The 22,777-nt window shown below is 39.6% G+C and overlaps 2 protein-coding genes across 2 annotated transcripts in view; one reads left to right on the plus strand and one right to left on the minus strand.

The window, feature by feature from the left end:
* Positions 1-209: 209 nt before the first annotated feature.
* Positions 210-9,217, plus strand: ANKRD1 (ankyrin repeat domain 1). The gene is made up of 9 exons (XM_090277981.1): positions 210-316; positions 938-1,117; positions 2,022-2,159; positions 2,286-2,393; positions 3,495-3,593; positions 5,068-5,166; positions 5,437-5,535; positions 5,674-5,772; positions 8,357-9,217. The coding sequence occupies exons 1-9, from the start codon at positions 290-292 to the stop codon at positions 8,465-8,467; spliced, it is 960 nt and encodes a 319-aa protein (XP_090134107.1). The 5' UTR covers positions 210-289; the 3' UTR covers positions 8,468-9,217.
* Positions 9,218-15,191: 5,974 nt separating this feature from the next.
* Positions 15,192-22,777, minus strand: part of RPP30 (ribonuclease P/MRP subunit p30) — a 31,567-nt gene continuing 23,981 nt past the window's right edge. Inside the window, exons 9-11 of the mRNA XM_090277982.1 lie at positions 22,398-22,435; positions 21,923-22,002; positions 15,192-16,124 (exon numbers count right to left, since the gene is read on the minus strand). Of these exons, the coding sequence (XP_090134108.1) occupies positions 16,015-16,124; positions 21,923-22,002; positions 22,398-22,435 (228 nt within the window). The 3' untranslated portion in view covers positions 15,192-16,014. The remainder of the gene's footprint in view (positions 16,125-21,922; positions 22,003-22,397; positions 22,436-22,777) is intronic.

The raw sequence follows: 22,777 nt of genomic DNA on the forward strand, positions 1-22,777 counted from the left end.
TCTAAAGGAATGGCCCTCTCACATTTCTTCCTGATTCACATATTCAGTGGGGTTGCTTGTCATCCCCTCCCTCTTCTGCTTCCCAGACACTGAGTCTGGAATGAAAATTCACCTGCCTCTGAGTTGGCCACTGGTGGGGGTTGGGGTGTTACTTGGGTTCCCAGGTTGGAAGATTACCTCACCCAGCCCTAGCTATAAAAGCTGACCGGTGTGGAGGAGCTCAGCAGGGCCAACTGAAGGGATTCGTTCCGCAGGAGGAAAACATTATTCAGACGAACTTCAGGCCAACATGATGATGCTGAAAGTAGAAGAGCTGGTACGTAAGATGCATTACTTTTACACAGTGAAAACTGGCTTGGTCTTGGTTTTAATTTGACAAATGAAATGTCCTTTTCTTTCAGGCATAATGCACAGGTACTCTGAAAGTGTCCTCTAAGGAAAATGGCTTGTTTATATGATAAAATAAGTGAAATTGGAAAAATGGAGCTGGCAGCAATAAATTTTCTACCTATTTCCTATTTTTTATCTTTTCCTTTGGTTTTATTACTGAAGTGCAGGATCACATGTCATTATCAAAATGCGTTAGAGAAGAAGTTCTACTGCAAGAACATAGGTCTGGAAACTTTACAACTCAAGGCTAAGGGTTATCAAAGTACCAAAAATGAAAGAATTTTAAATAATCAGAGGGGGGTTGAGATTGTCCTGGGAAAAATGCGAGTAAGCTGATTAAAAGTGGATCTAAACATATCAATCTACTCTAAATCTTGATTTAACTAAGACACCAGGACAAGCACCTGAAGGTAACCTTGGAACATCACAGCCATTCATCACAGCCCGAGATCAGGACAGACCAGGGGTCCCCTGCAGCATCCTCTGCAGAGAAAGACCCCAGGACAGGCCTCGCTACCTCTGACCCTGACATCTTCTTCCCTCATAGGTCACAGGGAAGAAGAATGGCAGTGGGGACACTGGGGAATTCCTTCCTGAGGATTTCACAGATGGAGAGTATGAAGCTGCTGTTACTTTGGAGAAGCAAGAGGACCTGAAAACACTTCCAGCCCACTCCCTGAGCCGTGGAGAGCAACAGTGGAAAACTGAAAAACAACGAGAGGCAGAGGTAAGAATCTTGCATGGAATCCACTGGTGGGAGGTTGGGGATGGAGTACGGAAAGGAGGTGCCAAGCAGGAAGAAGCAGAGAGAGAAACTGAATGCCACCATTCCAAAGATGTTTCTTTACCAAATTTGAACCCATAAAGAGGCAACTTCTATGGGACAGGTTGTGGGAAAGAAATTTTTGACAAGACTATGACCTCCAGATTCTGAATCAATGATTGAATGTTCTTTGACTGTGTTTTGATTGAAAGACTTGGAAAGAGTCCAGTGAACTTATGATATCATATGGCATTTAGTTATTTCCAAGCGAGGGAGACCTCTTTTTCTCAATAACATGGCTTGTGGTCCATAGAACATTGTTTGATTGTGTCCATTATCCATGTTGATAAGATCTGTGCTGCTAGGTGAATTTTCATTACTTGCTTACTGCAGATAAAACACCCATTAGTTAGTGGTAGTCCCAGGACAGTCTGTTTTATGGGCCCTGCTTAGTGGATTACCTGAAAGAGATTGGCATTGATATTTCAAGGTTTAACACTTAATATTGGATTCTTTTGGGTTAAAACATATTCTTGAGTATGATAAAAAAAATTCTACAGAAATCTAGGGTTTGTTTATGACAGTAATTACAAAATCATCACTTAGAGACTAGATCTTATCTCCAATTTGTCAAAAGCTGATGCTAACATTCAAGAGAAGTGAAGATGAAGGCATTTTTTTTGAAAGATTAAGTCCCCAAATGCTTGAATAAAAAAATCACTGAATTGAAATCAAAGATATATTTTATTTTTTTTGCTCAAACCATTCACATATTTATCTCAGACCTTGCAGATTTTGTTTAGATACAACCAGAATGCTTATCAGCAGAACTCAACATATTTTGAAATACAGATTGTTTATTTTTTAGCTCAAGAAGAAAAAACTAGAACAAAGGTCAAAGCTTGAAAGTTTAGAAGACCTTGAAGTTATCATTCAACTGAAGAAAAAGAAGAAATACAGGAAAACTAAAGTTCCAGTTGTGAAGGAACCTGAACCTGAAATCATCGTAAGTGCTTTTAGCTTTAGTGGTATTCCACATCCGGTGTGGATGCTACAGGGGAATAAATATCTGTGGAGGGTGTGAATGAATGTTGGGACACTCATTGTAACTCTCACCCTATTTTGGCTTTAGACAGAACCTGTGAATGTGCCTCAGTTTCTGAAGGCTTCCCTGGAGAATAAACTGCCAGTTATAGAAAAATTCTTGTCAGACAAGAACAATCCAGATGTCTGTGATGAGGTAAGGCTTATACAAAGCACTGCAGCATCCAGCTCATTAATCTGTGTTTCTTGCTTTACTGCAGCCTTGCTAATATGGTGCCAAAAATCAATCCACCTGAAACAGTTTCCCCAGCTGTTGCCACATATGCCAACAGCATAATAAGAGACAGAGGTCCAAAACAAACAAACAAACAAACAAACAACAAACAAACAAAAAACAAGATAAAAAATAAAAAGGCTGAATTAGTGCTATGGATTGAATCATTATTTGCATTAAATACTTCTGGCTGATTTTTCACGTCATCTTTAACTTCTTAGATCCTTGGGATAGACTTCTAATAATAAAGCAAGGCCAACAAATCACCTTTGCAGAAACATATTATAAGCATCGTCTCTGATTAGACTCAGACACATCAACTCTAGACAGGGAATCTAACATCTGGAGTTCAACTACCAGCTCTATCACTACTTTGCTACTTGATTTTTAGCAGCTAATTTGCATTTTCTGGACCTCAGTTTCCTTATCATCTGTAAATGAAGGACACTGGAGAGAAATAATGCCTAAAGTTGTTCCAGCTTTAATAAGTCTATTCATCTATTTGTATGAAGTTTATTTACCAGAAATCATTAATCCTTTTTGTATTCTTTCCCCCATGAACTGAAATGGGGAATAATTTCTAAAGTTGCACTAAAAATGAGTCTCTCATTTTCTTAAAATGAATTGATACTTTTAGATATTTAACTCAGCAACAGTCCCAGATGGAAGAAAACTATTTGATCTGCCTTATAAATACTACACAAACAATGGAAGTGCAAACTACAAGAGAGGGAAAATCAGTATGTAGGTAGTTTTGAACCTTCAAGTTCATACCCTTGATGCAGACTTCTAGGCACTTAGCAATGTATACTGCAGAAGCGCAAATCTCAGTTGCACGGTAATTGTTCTAGTTCTGCAATTTTAGTGAATTTGACATTTCTAATTCATAAATAAGCACTCAAGTTTCTATCAATTAGGTCACCAGAGTCTCCCAGATTCATACCTCCTAGAAAGGATTTATGCACAGTTCTATATGCATTTCTCTCTCCCTCTCTCACTTTCTTTTAATCTCTATTCTGATAGTATAAGCGGACAGCTCTTCATAGATCATGCCTGGAAGGACATTTGGCAATTGTAGAGAAATTATTGGAAGCTGGAGCCCAGATCGAATTCCGTGATATGGTAAATATATTTCTTTGCTTGGAAATAAGCCAAAATGAGTAGACTATATGAAGCTCAAGAACACTTACAATAAAACCATTGGAAATTGATCTGAGAGAACTAGGCAAAAGCTTATTTCTCCATACAAAGGAAAGTTGGGAGATGAGACTAGTTCATGTGGAAAGTATTTTCTTTACATATTGAAAAGGAGAGCTGTGTTCCAGGGAAAAGAAAAAAGTAGAAGCTGTTGAGCAGAATTCAATATCCTCATCAGAGAGCTGGGTCATTATCAAGTCGGTAGCATTACTGAGAAGTAATACAGTTGATACTTGCCTTTCAACATCCCTGTCCTTCCATTATACACGGCCGTCCGCTCTGGCCCCTGGGCTGCCAGCAATGAATCAGAATTCTCTAGCTGCACACCTTACGTGATAGACGCCGATGGCCACGGATGTGATTTGGGGCTGGGCTGCATACTGAATGAATTGCATCTATGGAAAGCAACTGCTATTCAGACCTCAATAATTCACCCACTGTGATGTCTACAGAGACCAATATACAGCATATTTCATGAACTGAAATTGAGCTGGGAAATGCTTTATTATTTAAATGCAGCTCAACTGGACTATATAGCAAAGTGGAAAAGGTATATCAAGAGTCCTAAGGGTCTGGCCAAAATTGAACTCAGAAGATACAAAGAAAAACAATTAAAGAAACAAAAAATAAAGTTTTGCATAAAATTCATGAGTGTGGGATTTGAAAGGCCAGGGACATACCAAAGAGAGCACTGAAGAGGGAGTTAGCTATGACTGAATGCAGTGTGCAGTGACCACAGATGAGACAGCTGAGCCGCAGAGGCTGTGCTAGCACAAATGACAGCAGAGAGCCGGCAAGAGATGAAGAGAAAACAGCAGGGACACAGGAAGAGGTGTCAGATCCAGATGAAAAATCTTTGGGGAGAGACTACTTTTATTTTGCCGGAATTTTTAAGTACATTTGTCTAGTACTTTTGAGTACACCTGTTTGGCAAAAGTGGTTAAAAGTTCCAGGCAGATGTGGGTTTGAATATCTATCCTACTGTTCACTAGCTGTATTTCCTTGGGTAAGAAACTCACATACTTTGGAAACTTGTTTTTCTCATCTGCAAAATGAACACAGTAACACCTACCTGATAATGTTGCTGAGAGGATCAACATGTCTAGAGTGGGTAGCAGCATGTTGGCACAAGGAAATTCTCAACAAATTGTAGTTTTTTTCTTAATATTTATTAGATGAAGAGCCTCCTAATGATGCACACCACAAATGCACGCATATGAGCGCCTACACTCACATCCACACACATACAGTTGGGCTAAAACATTCGGCAAAGAGTTGAAATTGGGAATCTAGACTCTTAACAAAGCTTTAGTGTCTGGGCCTTAGAAATCAAGTACTAATCCCTCTGACCAGATTCTTCTTTACCTTTATGTTATGTCCTTTTACCTTCCGGGCATAGCTTGAATCCACAGCCATCCACTGGGCAAGCCGTGGAGGAAACTTGGATGTCCTAAAATTGTTGCTGAATAAAGGAGCAAAAATCAGTGCCCGGGATAAGGTATTTCTCTTCTTCCCACGGCCGGGCCCCCTTCCTCATCTTCCTTCTCTCCTTACTCCCTCTCCTCCTCCTTTCCACTTGTTCCTCTTCTCCTTTCCCTCCCCCTTCCGCTCCCCAACCCCCTTTCCCATTCCTGGTTTCCCTCCTCCTGCACCCTGTGTGCCGCTGAGAGCGCATGCATTGTGGCCACCTCCCGGCCCCGCCCCCGACTTGCCCTGGGGTCCTGGAGAGCCCCAGTCTTCGCATCAACAGCGTTTTTCAACTTCCCAGTTGCTCAGCACAGCCCTGCACGTGGCGGTGAGGACCGGCCACTACGAGTGCGCAGAGCATCTCATCGCCTGTGAGGCGGACCTCAACGCCAAAGACCGAGTGAGTCGCGGGGCAGAGTTCCGCCTCCTAAAGCTTTCATTCCTCATTGATTTGCAATCACTCCCCAAGCCGGGCACCCTCACTCTACCCACTTCCTGGCCGCAGGCCCGCCTTTAGCCTGTTCCTCTGCTTCTCTAGGAAGGAGACACCCCCCTGCACGACGCTGTGAGACTGAATCGTTACAAGATGATCAGACTCCTGATTACCTATGGTGCTAATCTCAATGTCAAGAACTGTGTAAGTGCTCTAAACAAGGGGACCCTGCTTGCAAAATTTTTAATTTACAAAAGCATATCTCACAATTTTGAAAACAATCCCACAATGGTAGTATTTCAGGGGTCTTCTCTAACAGTTTAAATGCCCCTGTCCATTCTATCACTGCTAACCTTGGCAAGGACTCCGGTCACCTGGTCAGAGATGGGGGAAGCTATAGGGAATAATATGACTTCAGTGTCTAATACAGTGTCTAGTAATTCTTTTAAAATTTGGTCTTGAAAATAAAAGACGGTCAAATTGCTCACCTTCACCAACGCAAGTGCAATTTGCCTTGCTATCCTGGTGAGCAAGGCCTGGGGTAGACAGGAACACAGACAACCACCATTCCTGCAGTGATATAAAATCCCACAGTGGTCAATGCAGCCAAGAGCCAGTGCGCTCAAATGATCAACATCTAATCTGAGTAATTCTGAATAGTCCTCCCTCCTTACAACAGCATGACATGCCACTCCTTTCTTCCAGTGGCAGCTGTACTTTTGCCTATATTTTTGAGATAATTTCCATCTATTCTCCACTTTGGTTTATCTGCACATCCCTCAGAATAATTTCCTATATTTAGGCCCTGAAAATGCTTGTATAAGTCCCTTCTGCAAGTGTGTATTAATTTAGCTTCATCTGTAAGCAGGAAACGTAACCAGCTTCTCATGGTCCCAAATCCCAGACAAACATCATTGAATTTAAGCTTTAAAAATATCACCTGGAGGAATAGGTATAAATTACTGAAAAAATAACTTGAAAGCTTTTGGAGAATCACTTAAAAAAAAAAAAAAAAAGGAAAAGAAAATCCCAGTGATCATATAATGTGAATAATTTCTTTTCCTTATTGTGTTACTATGAGACTGAGAGGAATATTTTATCATTATAAGAACTGGCTCGGTGGCAGGAACAAAGAATAAATGCAAGAAATAGAGCCTACCGTAGAAAAGTGTTAATGTCCCTGATATTGGGCTTGGTCTTATCTAATAATTTAAATAAAGTATCAGAAAAAGAGTAGATTAAATAAAATCTCCAAAGCCACAGACATGATTTTTTTTCCAGGCAGCGAGACACAACCAGCAGAGATAAACAGCATACCTATTTGGGGAGACTGTGTAAGTAGGCAGAAAATCAGGAGATAGATTTCAAAAGGGAGGAGTGCAAGGAATTTGTATAACAGCCAAAAATATAGGACTAGGGCTCAAAGTTCTGTATGTCAGTTAAGAGTCAGGCATAAGGGTTCCGAAACTATTAATGTCATTGACCCAATAGCTCTATGTTCCCCAAAGAGACCGCAAAGCTATTGGACACTGTCTTGAAAGAGGTTGGAAACAACATGCAATATGTTATTGTATTGTTGTCCAAAACTCTGCATGTCTGCTGATAAATTTTTCTTAAGGAAGATGCTATAGAGGTGAGAAGTTCCAAAGTGAAGGTCACAGGGCCACTAACTCAATATGCACAGGGGCGAGGCAGATCATAGAAATAACTTAAGGGGGTGGCTGTGGGAATCTGTGCTCATAACTTTTAAAGGTGGAGGCTCTTCCTCAATCCAGTCCATTGTTGCCCTGTGGAACCACAAGTATTATGCTGCCAACTCTTCTGATTTTTTCAGAGATCACAAATTCAGTTGGGAAATCTCTTACTTTCCAACTGTTGACAATTCTAACTTTAAAAAAATATAATAAAACAAAGAAAACCTAAGCTCTGTTTGGGCCAAAGCAAAACAGGTCTCTAGACTGATTTGCATCTCAAAGCTGCCAGTTTGCCATATCTGGGTTAAAGAGAGACTTTTGAATGAATAGAGAAGGAAAAATTTAAAACTTCTCACATTTAAAGATGGTAATTGAGAGGTGACATGGTTTTAATTTCTGTAAATACCGTGAGACATATTCGAAAGGAAAGAAAATTGGTGTAAAAAATTATTTATTCACACATGTCACTGACGTCACCTCTGAAAAGTAAATTTCCTAGGAGAGAGCTCAATGTGACTAGTTGTGAAAAATCTACCCCGTGGAGCAATCATAGTACTGAGCAGTACCTGAGTATTTCAGTCAAGGCAATGAAGCAGCTCAATTACCATCAGTTTTATCAATCAAGGAATCATTTTCCAAATTGATAGGAACTGGTTTTTGACTAAAAGTCAAGAGTACCTACCACCCGGTGCCCATGCTGCAGAATAATGGAATTGTATGGAGGCATTTTTTCAAATCTGAAAATGTCTTGTCTTGATCTTGGCATTTTGTGTCTAGTGACTGGAGATTTTTAGTTAATACCTGAAATAGTCCCATGGTTGCCACAGGAGGAGGAGGTCGGGGGAGGACATTGCTAATCTAAAATGCCAAAAGCATTCCCATGAGAAACAGTGAAGGACTGGTTTGAGTATAAACTGCAAATGACTCCTAGAGAAAAGCATAAAGCCCTTCAACAACATACCTCCATCTATTACCTCAGTCAACACACACACACACACACACACACACACACACACACACACACACACACACAGGATGTGCATTTACAGATGCCTCTCTCCTGGAAGTCACCTTTCCCCATCTGTTTGGATTAGGCCGGGAAGACCCCGATGGATCTGGTGTTACACTGGCAGAATGGAACCAAAGCGATATTTGACAGCCTCAGAGAGAACTCCTACAAAAGCTCCCGCATCGCTGCGTTCTAGGGGAGACGACGACAGGCTTCCATCAGCCGCTCTTCACCTGCGTCTGGAAGGCACCAACCCAAAGAAGAGCAACTAGTTATAAAACCCAGCTTCTCCTTATCAACCTGGGGTCGAACTGCACCCCAGGTATTGAAATTTCCCTTAGTGAAACTCACTCTATTTATTTGTACTTATTCCGGTTTATTTATTTATTTATTTATTTTTAAAGGTACTTCAATACCACTGATACTCAGATCCTTTCTGAGCATCCGTTGGGTGAGCAAAGCTGAATTCGTATGCAACACTCCAGAGCCTTCCCGTAGACGGTTCTTAAATCATGTTAAGGAGAGGAGCTCTCAGTGACCACTGATGTGTCACCTCACTCAGGAAGGGCATTTCAAGGTGTTTTAAAAGACAAAGGTGATTATCGCCACCCTCTTTTCTCCTGAATTCTTATTCCTGAAGTCTGAGGCAATGGAAGGCACGTAGTGAGGGAAACAGTAGGATGAAAGAGGTTCTGTGAGGAGGACAGGAAGGCCTGCCATTTTGTAGCTGGGACTGGTATTTCTTATCGCGACACGCAGGTATCGAGGTGAAGCGAACGTCGTTGAGTGAGTGTACGCGGAGCGCAGTCGGAGCAGTGGGCAGCTGGGCTGTGCAGAATGGGATCTGCTCAAAAAAGAAGAAAGTAATGGCAAATGTAAATGTGTAAATGTGTATTATGTCGTATGTATATTTTATATTCATAATAAAAGCAAACTCTAAACCTCTTTCTAAGTACTTCAGAAACTGAAAGAGGCCATTTAGATGGGGCTGTGGTTAGTCCTGCAAGTTTTTCAGATTAGGAATGTCCTGTAGAACAGCACTTCTCAGTATTTAATGTGTATACAGACCACATGAGGATCCTGCTAAAATGCAGATTCTGGTGCTGCCAGTCGTGGGTGGGACCTGTGATTCTCCCGTTGTGACGGGCTCCCAGGTGATGCAGAGGTGGAGGTGGCCCCAACCACAGCTTGAGCGGCAAGGCTGTGAATACCATAAAGGTGTAAAGGAGGTTAAGCTCTTTTGGTCCCAGTGATGGAGGAAAGAGACCTCTGGTGGGGAGAATGTTTATGGCAAGTTCAACAATGCTTAAGAAGTTCCATCGGGGATTGGCTAACAGAGGTTTTGACAACCCTTGTGGGCAGCGGCTGGCAATGTCCAAGCCTCCCACAAGGAAACACCCCTGCTGAATGACTTCTGACCGGCAAGGGTTTTGTTGCCAGGTACTAGAGCAGGGGCTAAGACCTGTAATGAGAAAAGCAGATTGTCCCTTCTCTGCCTTCCTGTAGGGATACATGATAAAGAAATAATCACAGAAATAAATATATAGTAAATTATCTGTGGTAAATACAAGGAAGTAAAAAATACAGAGTGCTGTGAGTCTAAGATGTGGAGGCCCATCGTTGGGTGGGGTGAGAGGGTTTCTGCAGAGACTGCTCTGACGTGGTAGCTTTCAGGGGAGTCTGAACAATAATCTGCAGTTATCCAAGCAGAACATTCCAGGCACTAGAGAGAACACAGGGAAGTTTATGGGAAAAGTTTGGCACTTTTGGAAATGTGTGAGGCTAGCGTGAAACACCAGCCCTGGTACCCCTTCCAAAAAACTCCCTCCAGACAGGATCACACACATAACCTCTTAGCTATGCCTCTAACGCTTTGAGAGGACACGCAGATATAGCCTATGACCAGTGCTTCCAGAGAGCTGGTCATGGACACGTATGGAGTTCTGAGGATGGTGTGAAATATTTTTGAAGCTTTTCTATCTAGTCTTCTAACAATCCAGTGTCTACCTCCCAGAAGCACTGGAAGCTTCCCTCTCCCTTCCTCCCTCCCAATCCCCTTGGCTACCCCTCTGCCCTCCCTTGAGAGTCTTGGCTCTAATCTCTCAGATCTTTAAGGCTCAGGATCCCTTCCATTTCTCCCAAGTAAAGTACCTACAACACAGGCAACATTTCTCTGCTACTAATGATGTCTCCCATGGCATAACTTCGGTGTGCTACTGTGTGACCGAGTTCTCTATGATGTCTTCCTCAAGTCTCCCTCCCCACAAGAGGGTGGAGGGTGGAAAGAAGAGAACAAAAGGTTTAAACACTTTTGTGTTGCCATGTATAAAGACTTGCACTAGTACAGAGAAGGCAACATGGAATATATCCCATAAAACAACACAAGCTCAGTTCTGCCAAAGATACAGTTCGGGCAAAAACGTCAAGTGTCTATAGCACCAGAAGCAACTTTTTAAAAAATAATTTATTTTTATTTATTTATTTGTTTGTTTACTTATTTTTAGAGAGAGGGGAAAAAAGAGAGGGAGAGAAATATCACTGTGTGGTTGCCTCTCACTTGCGCCCCCAACTGGGGACCTGACGTGCAACCTAGTCATGTGCCCTGACTGGGAATCGAACCAGCGACAGAGAGGGGAAAAAAGAGAGGGAGAGAAATATCACTGTGTGGTTGCCTCTCACTTGCGCCCCCAACTGGGGACCTGACGTGCAACCTAGTCATGTGCCCTGACTGGGAATCGAACCAGCGACAGACACTCAGTCCACTGAGCCACAGCAGCCGGGGCAGAAGCCAACTTTTATAAGCTCCTTCCTTGTCTTCCCACCTGAGCCAGCTCTTTGTCCGCAATTCGTTGTCTTGTGTTTTCTCAGTGAAGGCAACATCCCTTTGGCCAAGAGATTCCTGAAAGTTGTTTTCAACATTTTCATTCCCTCACTCCTTTCAACCATGCAAAACCTTAAAGCCAACCATACTGCTCTGTAACGCATCCAATCCCATCTCAGAGGCCTCTCCCTTGGTTCGGACCACCACGAGTTACTCCCTGGAGAACTCAAATGGTCCTTGTTGGAAACCCTCTCCTCTGGTTACTTCCCTCCAGTGTGTTCTTCAAGTTTCAGCCAGAGCGACTTTTCTAAAATGCAATTCTAGTAAAGTCATTCTTTTCTTTAAAATTCTCCAATGGGTTTCCAGTTCTCCTTAATGTTTTCTAAAATCCTTAAAATCTGACAGCTGTTAACTCTATTTTTATCTATTTCTCATTACTTTCCTGGCTAAACTCTAAATTTCAACTCTACTTGAATTTTCAGTTACTTCACTGAAACAAAAACCAGGCATTTGCTTTTCAGTTTTTACATACTGCACCAGTTCCCCGGAAGGGTCTTCCTCCCACCCCGCTTCACCCATGGTGTGATTTCTCCTCATTCTTCCTTCTGGTTAGCTGGTTTGTCCAGGAAGCCATCCTGACCCTTCCTTTGTCTTCATTATTCCTCCCAAGGGTGTTCTTGTGGTACTTTTCCTCCAGGTCATAACATCTATCATACTGCCTTTATCTCCCAAATGATACAACTTCCTCTTTCCCCTTGAACAATTAAGACATACTCATTAAGTCAATTATAGAAATGAATAATGAAAAAGCAAACCACACCAATAAACCCAACTTCAAGGCACTCTGATTTTTCTGTGCCCATTACTTGTAGGCGCTGTACATTTAATTTTATAATCATTTTCAATTAAACAATTTGTTCTACACATCTTTATAAATGGCAGTCTTGTTTCAATGTACAATGGGTCATTTAACTAATCCTATTATTATTGCCTATTTAGGTTGTTCCCATTATTTTAGACATTGTTGTAATGAATATCCTTTCCCATGCACACTTTATAACCAACCAGTTATTTCTGAAGATACGTTTACAGATCTGTAAGACTGGTATCTGATTATACCCGTTCCATATTATTGCCTTTCCAATCGTGAAAAAACACATTTCGTAAATCTTTTCAACCTGATTAGCAAATACATATTTGACAACTTTTGCCTGATTACTAAAAAGTTCAGCATCTCCATGTTTACCGAGCATTTTTCTGGGTCAACCTTCTTTGCCCAATTTTCTATTAAGTCAGGTTCCTGGGAAGCAGCACTTGAAACGAGTGTTCTTGTGGTTTATTGAGAATAAATGAGGGTAATAGGATGGGGTGGGAGAAGAAAAGAGGTAAAGATGTGGTTTCAAAGGAAGTCTCTCCTCAGCCTAATCCCAGGGAGCTCAGGAGCATAAACTGCACAGCCTAGGCTGCATCAGGTGCTGTCTGTGGCCAAACCTCAAGTGGTGGAAGCAAAACTTCCCAGGCATCTCAGTAAGATGCTGTCTGTCATCCAGGACAGCCCTGGATGGAGATAAACCATTAGTTCCCACCATCTGCCGCAGCTGAGCCCACCAGCCTGATAGAAGGGATCTGGCTGGGCACTCACATTTGGCACATTGGGTGTTCTTTGCTTTTGTTTCTTAAAAGGTAAGGATGTTATATGTCTCTGGAATATGCATTGTAAATATACTTTCCCAGTTGTGCTTTTCAACAAGTATTTTTATAGGGTCAAATCAATCAAGCTTTTTATGTTTCCTGGCTTTAGTGATCACCTTATGTCTTTTCTAATCCAAACTAATTTTAAAATAAAAAATTTACCTACTTTTTTCTCTAGTATTTTACAAGTGAAAAAAGAAGTATCTTTAATTCACCTGTATTTACTAGGGTGTGTGTCCTGGGTCTGAGATAGAATAGAAATTATTTTTTTCCCCTAAATGATAGAATGATAGCTGATATAGTAGGTGCATTGTACATGACAGATCTTATTCTGACTCTTCTACAGATATTAAACTACTTAACTCTTGCAATGCCATGTGTGGAATAGATGAAGGAAGTGAGGCAAGAATGGTTATGTAATTTGCCCAAGGTCACAGGTGCCAAGTACTAGCAAACTGGGCCTTTGGCGCAGGCAGTGTCCAGACTTCGCACGTAACTGGCATGCTGCCCTGTCTCTCCCACACGGGAAACCGGTTGTTTCAGCACCATTTACTGAACAACCCATCATTTCTTCATATAACTGGACTGGTCCTGGACTCCCAACTTTTATTAATTTATAAGAATTTATGCACCAGTTATACAGTTTTAATTATAACACTGAGCAGTTGAGTCCATTCTATTGGTCTACAAAATTTCCTAGCTATTCTTTTATTTATTCTTTCAAAAAGCCAAGTCTACAAACTAAGCATATACACAAGCAAACAAAAACACATTTTGTCTGGATTTTGTTAAATTCATAGATTAATTTGATGTATAATGTCTCTGCATCCAAGAAGATAGAATGTGTCCCTCCATGTATTTGTTTGTAATTTCCCTTATGATTTTCATTTAAATTTTCTTCATAGAGGTCTTACACATCTTAGTAATTTCTATCTTTATAAATAGGGTCATCTTTTAAAATGGTACTTTATAAAATGTTATTGTTAATTAAAACTATCAGCTCTTGTGTATTTACTGTTCCACTGGTCTTTCATTACAGGTATGGTCATCTTGTGCAGCTGAATCAGTAGCGGTTCATGTTCTAACAAAAGTACACATTAGAAGAAAACCAGCTGGTGGTTTCACTGGTGACCAGTCATCATGCTCTAGTATTTTGAATGAGATAAGCACATGTTCATAAACAGAAACAGGCATAACTGCAAATACATAACACGTTTGTAAACTAAAAAGCACCTGTATTTCTAATGTTTTCCCAGTTGCTTCTTGTATTTTTCAAGAAGACAGTCACATCTACAGTAACTTTACCTCATTTCTAATATAAGATTAAAGTCCTCAATATTATCTGGTGCAACTGGGGTATATTTACACACACACACACACCAGCCAAGTTGGCTAAAAAGCAGATTAAAGTGTGGCACCAAAAAGTTAAAACATACATCTACTTAAACATTTGATTTCAGTTTCAATTATATGCATATAAATGCACACTCATGTGTTGATCTTTTAAAAGGTCAGAGCCTCTTCTTGGGTGCTTGGAAGCACTGATGGGAGATTCCAGTTGTTTTTCTTTAGTTCTAGTCTCTTTAAAGGAGAGAACTTAAGGCTCCTGTGAGGCAATCCAAGTGCCGACTTCTTACTGGATCTCCCCCAAATCTTAGTTATCCTGTTCACACTTTTAACAGGTTTATTTTATTTTTTTTAGTGACTCCTCTTTTCCAAACGTTCAGAAGCATCAAATTTAGTTTTCCTGGGAATTCTTTTTTTACCCCTCATAGTTCATCAGTGTTCCCAAGTTTTAACTAACATATAATTCTACAATGCTAAATACAAGGCACAAAGACTTGTGAATAAACACACACCTAACTTCTGCTGAATCCAGGTTGGGTATAGGCAGGAGCAAGCTGTCACTCAAGTGGGAAACTGCTGGCGAGTGGGCTCAGCAGTGGTGTCCGCCAGCTTTACGGAGGAGGCCAATCCGTCGAAGTACGCAAGTGGAAGTCAGTCAAAAGTGCTTTATTTTTAGAACCATCATGGTCAATATATACAATATATAAATATATATGGAACATGTGTGTGTGTGTGTGTGTGTGTGAAAGTCTTCTACTTGTGTTTTGCCAAGGGTTTTTATTGCTGCTTAATTTTTAAACCTGGAGTTGATTTTAAATTTTCTCAAATATCTTGTTAATATCTATTAAGGTAATTATGATTTTTCTCATTTGACCTACTGATATTATAAAGTATAGTATATTAAAAGGAACTGAAATGACTTAGATTCCTAGAATAAAGCTCACCTTGTCACAGTATACTGTTTTAATGGTTTCTCTTTACCAATATTTTATTTAAGTATCTATATCCATACGTGAAATTGGTATAAAGCTTTCTTCTTGAAGTGATCCTTTCTCTGTCCTTTTTCTCAGTTAAAGAATTATTGATATCAATAGCAAAAATGCAGATATTTGCAAAAAAGGCTATTCTACCTAATAATCCTCCTCTTAAAAAAATTATTTCCAAGGTTGGTTAAGTCTAATGCTTTGATATTCTTAATACAACTATTAGGAAAAATCAATATTAGGTTTTCATGAGCTTCCAAGTCAAAGGTGATAACCCTATTTCAAGGACATCATGGAGGTAATAAGCAGCAAAGGAAAAGGCCAAGTGTGATTTTAGGTGCATTTCCCTTCTCCTTCTCCAAATTTTATAGCAAGTCCTTTGAGAAAGAACTTTGACTTGATGAATATAATAAATGAGAGGCTTAAAACAAGAATAGATCAACTAAAAGCCAATCCCTTAATACGTTTTAATAGTCTCCAAAAGTAACCACTTTTTGAGTAGTAAGGTTAAAAAAAATAATAATGTGTATCAAGTAAAGCAGAAAAGTGTGAGTTTTTAAATGAACAAAAAACATTTTTAAAAAGTCTCCTGAAATATCGAAGTATCTTCTAATTTATGCCTGCTGTTTTATCAATTAAACAAAGAATATAAACTAGACTCTGTTCTTCTCTTATAATATAGTATCTGAATTCACTAAGCTGAGTTTCTTCTTTTTTTTTATTACTGCTTCACCAGGTTTCATTTGTTAGTTTAATGGCTTGAATATAAAATTGTTTTTAGAGGCTACTGATTTCTAGCTTCATGTGAAAACAGCAAATCATACAAAGGTTTCACTTCTGTTGTGGCTGATGGACTATAAAAGGGAAGCAGGAGTGTTGACAGAGACTGGGAGATTCTTTTCAGTCCTCACACTTGGCTTTTTTGCAAGCTGGAAGAGAATCATCATTTCCTTCTGATGGCCAAGGCTTCTTCACTGTGGAAATAATTCCAAAAGCAGTTTTCCTGGTTTCTATAAAACAAAATAGGAAACCACAGTGCTTGAAGTTAAGACATGATTTAAAGAGGTAGTTTAACAAGTATCACCATGTTGCTTTGACTTACAGCACTAGTAAATGATAAAACCACAGTGAAATACTGACTGCTGATGTCATTTACTGTTATTACCCTTCTCTTGCCCCAAATATACAAATATCAGTATATTTTTAACATCTTACTCATTTCTGAGGATTACTTCAAGGGTAAAACTGCAGGGCAGGTTATCTCTAATGGTTCATCTGTGGTATTTTAAACAGCCTGAACCCAAGGCACAGACCTCAGCACAGGAGTGCTTTACGTATGGGAAAAAGACGGATGAATCACAATAGCAAATTACAATATTCAACTGTATTTTTCCCATGGCACTGTGTGTGCTCACTTCATTTTACAGTACACACCACATCTGTCTTCTCTACTAGATCATCAATGTATTTCTGAAGAAGCAACCATATTTATCGTATTGCCACCATCCAGGAATGCCTGGTTATGTAATAAGTGTTCAAAAATATTCCAGTGAATGAAGAATATCAAACTCAGATGTTCATCTCATATATTGGTGACGATGGATAAAGAATAGGATTATTAGATGTTTAGGTCAGATTGACAGCAGAGTTCAGGTTAAATTTAGCCAACTTTTGCTAAAAATCTACGAGTAGGCCAGGCACTGTGTCATCTATAGATATAAAGATGCCTAACATGGTGCTTCTTCAACAACACACTGAGGTAAGTACATTAGGGGCAAATATAACAGGAATGGAGGTACCCATGAGAACTAACTGCCTGGATAAATCAAGGAACGTATCATCATAAAAGAGGTGACTCTAGGAATAGGAAAGAGAAAAAAATGGAGAAGAAACTATTTCTTTGCAAAGGCATGGAGAGAGAGAGGTAAAAAGAATGTAGGATGTTTCGGGGACAATATGGCTGGTGTGAAGGAGGACTGTGAAAAAATTAGGGGGCCAGGAGGCTGGCAAAGTAGCTTGTGAAGAGCCACAATGCCAAAAAGAGAGATTCAAATGTAGTCCTTGGGAAGTGAGAGGACTAGGGAGAGATCCATTAGCTATGAAGGGGTAGAATCAAAAGAACTCAAGGAACATAAATTTAGTTAAGAATTATGCCTTATTTCAAGTAATAAAAATAAAGTCAATTTTAAAAAGTTAAGCATTACCTTTTCATTTGTCAGGATTAACTTAACAAGTCTGTTACATCTCTCCCCGTTATATTAAAAAGCATTTTAACATATAAAAAGGACAAAACTGCTCTCAAGGTCATTAAAATGCCAAAATAATCAGAGAACCTCAAATAGAAATTGCCAATGATTTCCATTTCACCAAATGAAAAATGTTGTGTTTAGAGATGCTTATTTGTGCCACTATGGTTCTGAATGAAAAATCTAAAAATCAGTTGAATGAATAAAAAAATACAAAAATGAAATTGTGAAAACCAATATTTTGTAATAATACAAAATGCATTTAGTTTCACAATTATTTTAGCTCCCTAACAGAAATGTTCTACTTTTTTTATCCCATGATTATTTACTTCTTAATTTAAGCTGGTAATTATCAACAAGACCTTACAGTTATCAGATAAAGATACTCTTCCAGTCTATGTCTTTGGAAATACCATTTGTATAGGCTTTAATTTACAAAGTGCTTCCACATGTAGTATTTCTATTTCCTTCACTCATCTTGTCAAGAAAAATTGATAACTACCTCTAGAGCACTTACTTATGAGTGCACTGTTGTGTTGATGAGGACTTGAGGCAGGTCCCCTCAACAGGTCCAACTTGGTCCAATGGCTGACTGAGGACACCAACCTTGTCAGCTGCCAGATGAAGCCTCTGGCCCTAACCCACTTTCTTCTGTCCCTTCCCCACAACCTCAGAATTGCTTCTCAGTGGTCTCTGGAAACCTATAGGACCCATCTAATTCTGATTCCCCATGGCAAGACTTCCGATGTTGAAAGACAGCTACTGCGTGTCCCAGTTTTCTGCTGTCCCGGTATCCATTCTTACACTGCTTTCAACAATTCCTCTCATGAGTGGGTTTCCAGACCCTCTAAAAACCTATTAACTGTCTTCTGGGGGTGCGCTGGTGCTTTACGGTCCTTCTTAAATGTGGCCCTAAGGATGATACAAATGCCAGCTGGGACTTCATCAGTGCCCAGGACAATAAAGAGACTTTAAATCCCCTTGCCTCAGAATCCTTTCTTTCTTCTAATGCAACCTGAGGTAAATTAGCAATCTTAGGGATACAGCACTCAATTGTCTCATACTGATCCCAATGTCAAGTAAAACCAGGGTAACTATAATTTATCCTCTAGATGTGTGGTTAATTCTGCAGGGACAGCAAGCATAAACTAGGACTGTCCTGGGCACACTAGGGTGAATGGTAATGCTACCTAAAGTCCACAAGTCTTTTGGTTCCGCTTCTATAAAAACCCAGCTTTACATATATTTTATGTTAAATAATTAAGTTTTTTTTTAAGTAAAAAGCAGAACTTCATATTTTTCCCTATTATATATTTTTTTAAGTTTCCCTTTCTCGGCAGACAGAGGCCATTGTCCCTTTTCTGCTTCCTCCCCCCACAGAGCCAGAGCCAGCAGGCAGATGGCATGTCTAAGATTCCATAAACCTGGCTGACACTGTTTGTCCTGCAAGGAGATCCCCTGAGACTCCCTCCTACCAACTTATGGGCCCATCCAAATTTTTCCATGTGAATGGTTGGTCTTGGCTAATGCTTCACAACTTCCCAAATTGTCTCAAACAAGCAACAGCCAGCCTCAGTGACCTCCCATCCCTCAGACCTCTTGCTAAGTGACCCATCCTAGATTCATAGCTTGGCTTCACCTGGGAATCTCCAAGCCCAGCACAAGTGGTAGCCATCTCAGACCCATTTATAGCTCAGGCAGGGTGGCCCCAGGCAGAATACAGGTGGGGACTGACCTTGGCCTGCACCACCTGGGAAACCCCAGGGCCTGCGCACTCAGTGGAGAGCTACAGATCGCACTGGAGCACCACCATCCTGCCCCTGCACAGATGATCCACCAGAGAGTGGAGGTTGGCGGCAAGTGGTCACAGCCAGTCCTTGCAGCTGCCTGGCCTGGATAAATCCCTCCCATTGACCTGCCAACAGCAATCAAGCCTCAACTACAAGAGGAGGGTGTACTCAGCCCACATGAAAGGCGCACCTCAAGTACCCAGCTTGGGTGACAGGGGAGGCTGTGCCACTGGACCCACAGGACACCTACCACATTAGGCTACCAAGATAAAGTCATAGCACTTCTACCTAATGCATAGAAACAAACACAGGGAGGCTGCCAAAATGAGGAGACAAAGAAACATGGCCCAGATGAAAGAACAGATCAAAACCCCAGAAAAAGAGCTAAACAAAACGGAGATAAGCAATCTATCAGATGCAGAGTTCTAAATGCTGGTTATAAGGATGCTCAAGGAACTTAGTGAGAACCTTAACAGCATAATCTAAAAGATCCAGTCAGAAATGAAGGATACACTAATTGAAATAAAGAACAGTTTACAGAGCAACAACAGTAGAGTGGATGAAGCCAAGAATCAAATCAATGAATTGAAACATAAGGAAGCAAAAAACAACCAATCAGAACAAGAGAAGAAAAAAGAACCCCAAAAAACAAGGGCAGTATGAGCAGCCTCTGGGACAACTTCAAGCATTCCAACATTTGCATCATTGGGGTGCCAGAGGAGAAGAGAAAGAGCAAGGAATTGGAAATCTATTTGAAAAAATAATGAAGGAAAACTTCCCTAATTTGGTGAAGGAAACAGACATGCAAGTCCAGGAAGCACAGAGTCCCAAACAAGATGGATGCAAAGAGGCCCATTCTAAGACACATCATAATTAAAAGCTAAAGGTTAAAGATAAAGAAAAAATCTTAAAAGCATCAAGAGAAAACCAGAGTTACCCACAGGGCAGTTCCCATAAGACTGTCAGCTGATTTTTCAAAAATAACTTTGCAGGCTAGAAGAGATTGGCAAGAAATATTCAAAGTCATGAAAAGCAAAGACCTACAAACAAGATTGCTCTACCCAGCAAAGCTATCATTTAGAATTGAAGGACAGATAAAGAACTTCCCAGACAAGAAAAAACTAAGAGTTCATCATCACCCAACTATTATTATATGAAATGTTAAAGGGACTTAAGAAAAAAAAGATCAAAATTATGAACAATAAAACTGCAATAAATACATATCTATCAACACTCAAATCCAAAAAACAAACCAAACAAATAAGAACAGAGACAGAATCATGGTAACAAAGAGTGTTTTGACGGTTGCCAGATGGAGGGTGTGTGGGGCAATGGGTGAAGAGGTGAGGAGATTAAGAAGTAAAAATAGGTAGTTACAGAATAGCCATGGGGATGTAAAATACAGTATAGGAAATGGAGAAGCCAAGGAACTTACATGCATGAGCCATGGACATGAACAATGGCGGGGGGTTTGCCTGAGGGTTTGGGGGCTGCTGGGTGGAGAGGGGCAAATGGGGAAAAATTGGGACAACTGTAATAACATAATCAATAAAATATTTAAAAATTTTATTAGTAGAAAGCTAAAAAAATATAGTTTCCCTTTCTTGTTTTAGTCTACTTTGGAACATGGATTGTTATCCAATCTCTTGGCGATTCCTTACATTCATTTAAAATAGACAGAATATTGCCAAAACTACAAAAATCTGAACAAACTGTTCCCTAATTTCAAGAAAATGTCAATAAAATCCTGATTAATTTGGTCATTCCCAGAGTTTATGTGATGGGGTCTAGACTATATACTATAATAATCTCAAACTACACATTTTGAACCCAAAAGCAAAATCATTTACATCATGGCAATTCAATACAGTACACAATTCTCTCAAGTGGAAATCAGATCACTAAAATCCAGACACAACACAGAAGACTTCAATAAGTTAACTAGTATTTTATGCCAAATAACTGTCCACATGTAGCAACCTATTTTGAAACTTAAAATTTCTCTGATATCAAATAAACTGCTTCTTGACCAACTACCATAAGCACTAAAAATCTTCAAAGAAAATGAAGATAAAACAGAAAAGTATAAATTAAAAAAATAAATAAAACCTCATTTTCATTCTCCATGGTCTGGACATACCTTAAACTTCTTATTCAAGTTTTATCATCTGATGAATAAGACATTCAATGGCTTCAAGTAGTGGAATTAATGTGAAAGGGAAGATATATGTAAATGAAATGTGAGTAAAAAATTTGTAGTTTGCACGTACTTGAACATGTGAACAAAAAAAGAGAAAAGAATTACAAGCTATAATAAATGTGAAAAGTTACAATTTGAGTTAGTTGGGTTTTTACAGTGCACTTGTTTTTGTGTGTTTTTAATAAATGGCATAACATATATTGTTAACATTTTAGTTCTTTAAAACTGATTTTTAGAAGGGAAAGCATGCTCCTATGAAGAGGAGGAAGGAGACAGGAAAAGTAGATGCCTATCAAAACACAGACAGGGGACATACATGCAGAGCCTGAAGGAATGGACTCAGTACTCATCCCTGTAACACAATCTATATTTATCTCACAACCTACAGGAAGTACAGCCTGAGATGAAGCACGAAAAAGCATTGATGGGAATGGTTAAAATGGGTTGAGAAAAGACGACCCTAAAGGAACTCTACGGGGCAGGATAATAAGTAGATAATGCTCAGTTGTCTGATAGAAATGATTGGCTCCAAACACGAACATTCAGTGTTTTTATTGGAGGAAGTTGCTCACCTCCGTGGAGAAGAGCTGCCCGGCAGTTGGTGGACACGGCAGCCTTGGCATCATTCTCCGAGAGTCCAAACAGCAACCCTCTGGGGGGTCGTTAAGGATTCCAACCCAGAGTCAGCCAAGGACACGAGACTAACACAAACAGAACCAACAACGCCAGCCCTCTGGTCATACTGAGAGAGATACTTCAACTCTACAGCAGTTCCTAGCTCAAATGGAACATGCGTTTGAGAAGAGGTTCAATTATCTCGATGCTTTTTAAATATAGTCCCTCATTCTTGCTCTCCTTTTTCTATCCCACCTTTGGATCAGAAAACAAAAGGATGAAGCTCTCTATGATCTGATGTAATTTGTTTTTGAAATTATTAATTGGTAAACTTAGAGTAAAATATTAAGAAAAATATCTTAAGGTATATAATTTCAAATCCCATATTTCCTAAAAGAAAATTTCAATAGCGTCTTAATCAGAAAAGGATACAAGTTTGCAATGTCATATGGTCCTCTTATTTCTAAAGGCTAAAATAAAAAGAACAAAAAAATAAACATGAGCAAAGTTATTCATAACATTTCAATGACTTCACTTGCAGTAAATTAATAGGATGATTAAGTGTCCAAATATAAAAGTCAATTGCATATATTAAGTCCTTATAATTTTATTGTTTTCTTAAGTTTTTGAAAATATAAAAGAACCTTAAAAAGTATTCTCTAATAGTAAAAAAACAAACAAACAACTATTTATATAAACAAAATTTAAAGCCCAAAAAGAATGGGGACAAATATTACTCTTCAGCAATTATAATGAGCAAATACAGTTAAAAATGAACACATGCAATAAATGTTCATTATATTACTACTTTA

This window comes from Furipterus horrens, unplaced genomic scaffold, assembly GCF_987537825.1.
Source record: "Furipterus horrens unplaced genomic scaffold, mFurHor1.1.pri manual_scaffold_5, whole genome shotgun sequence".
In the NCBI taxonomy this organism is placed as follows: domain Eukaryota; kingdom Metazoa; phylum Chordata; class Mammalia; order Chiroptera; family Furipteridae; genus Furipterus; species Furipterus horrens.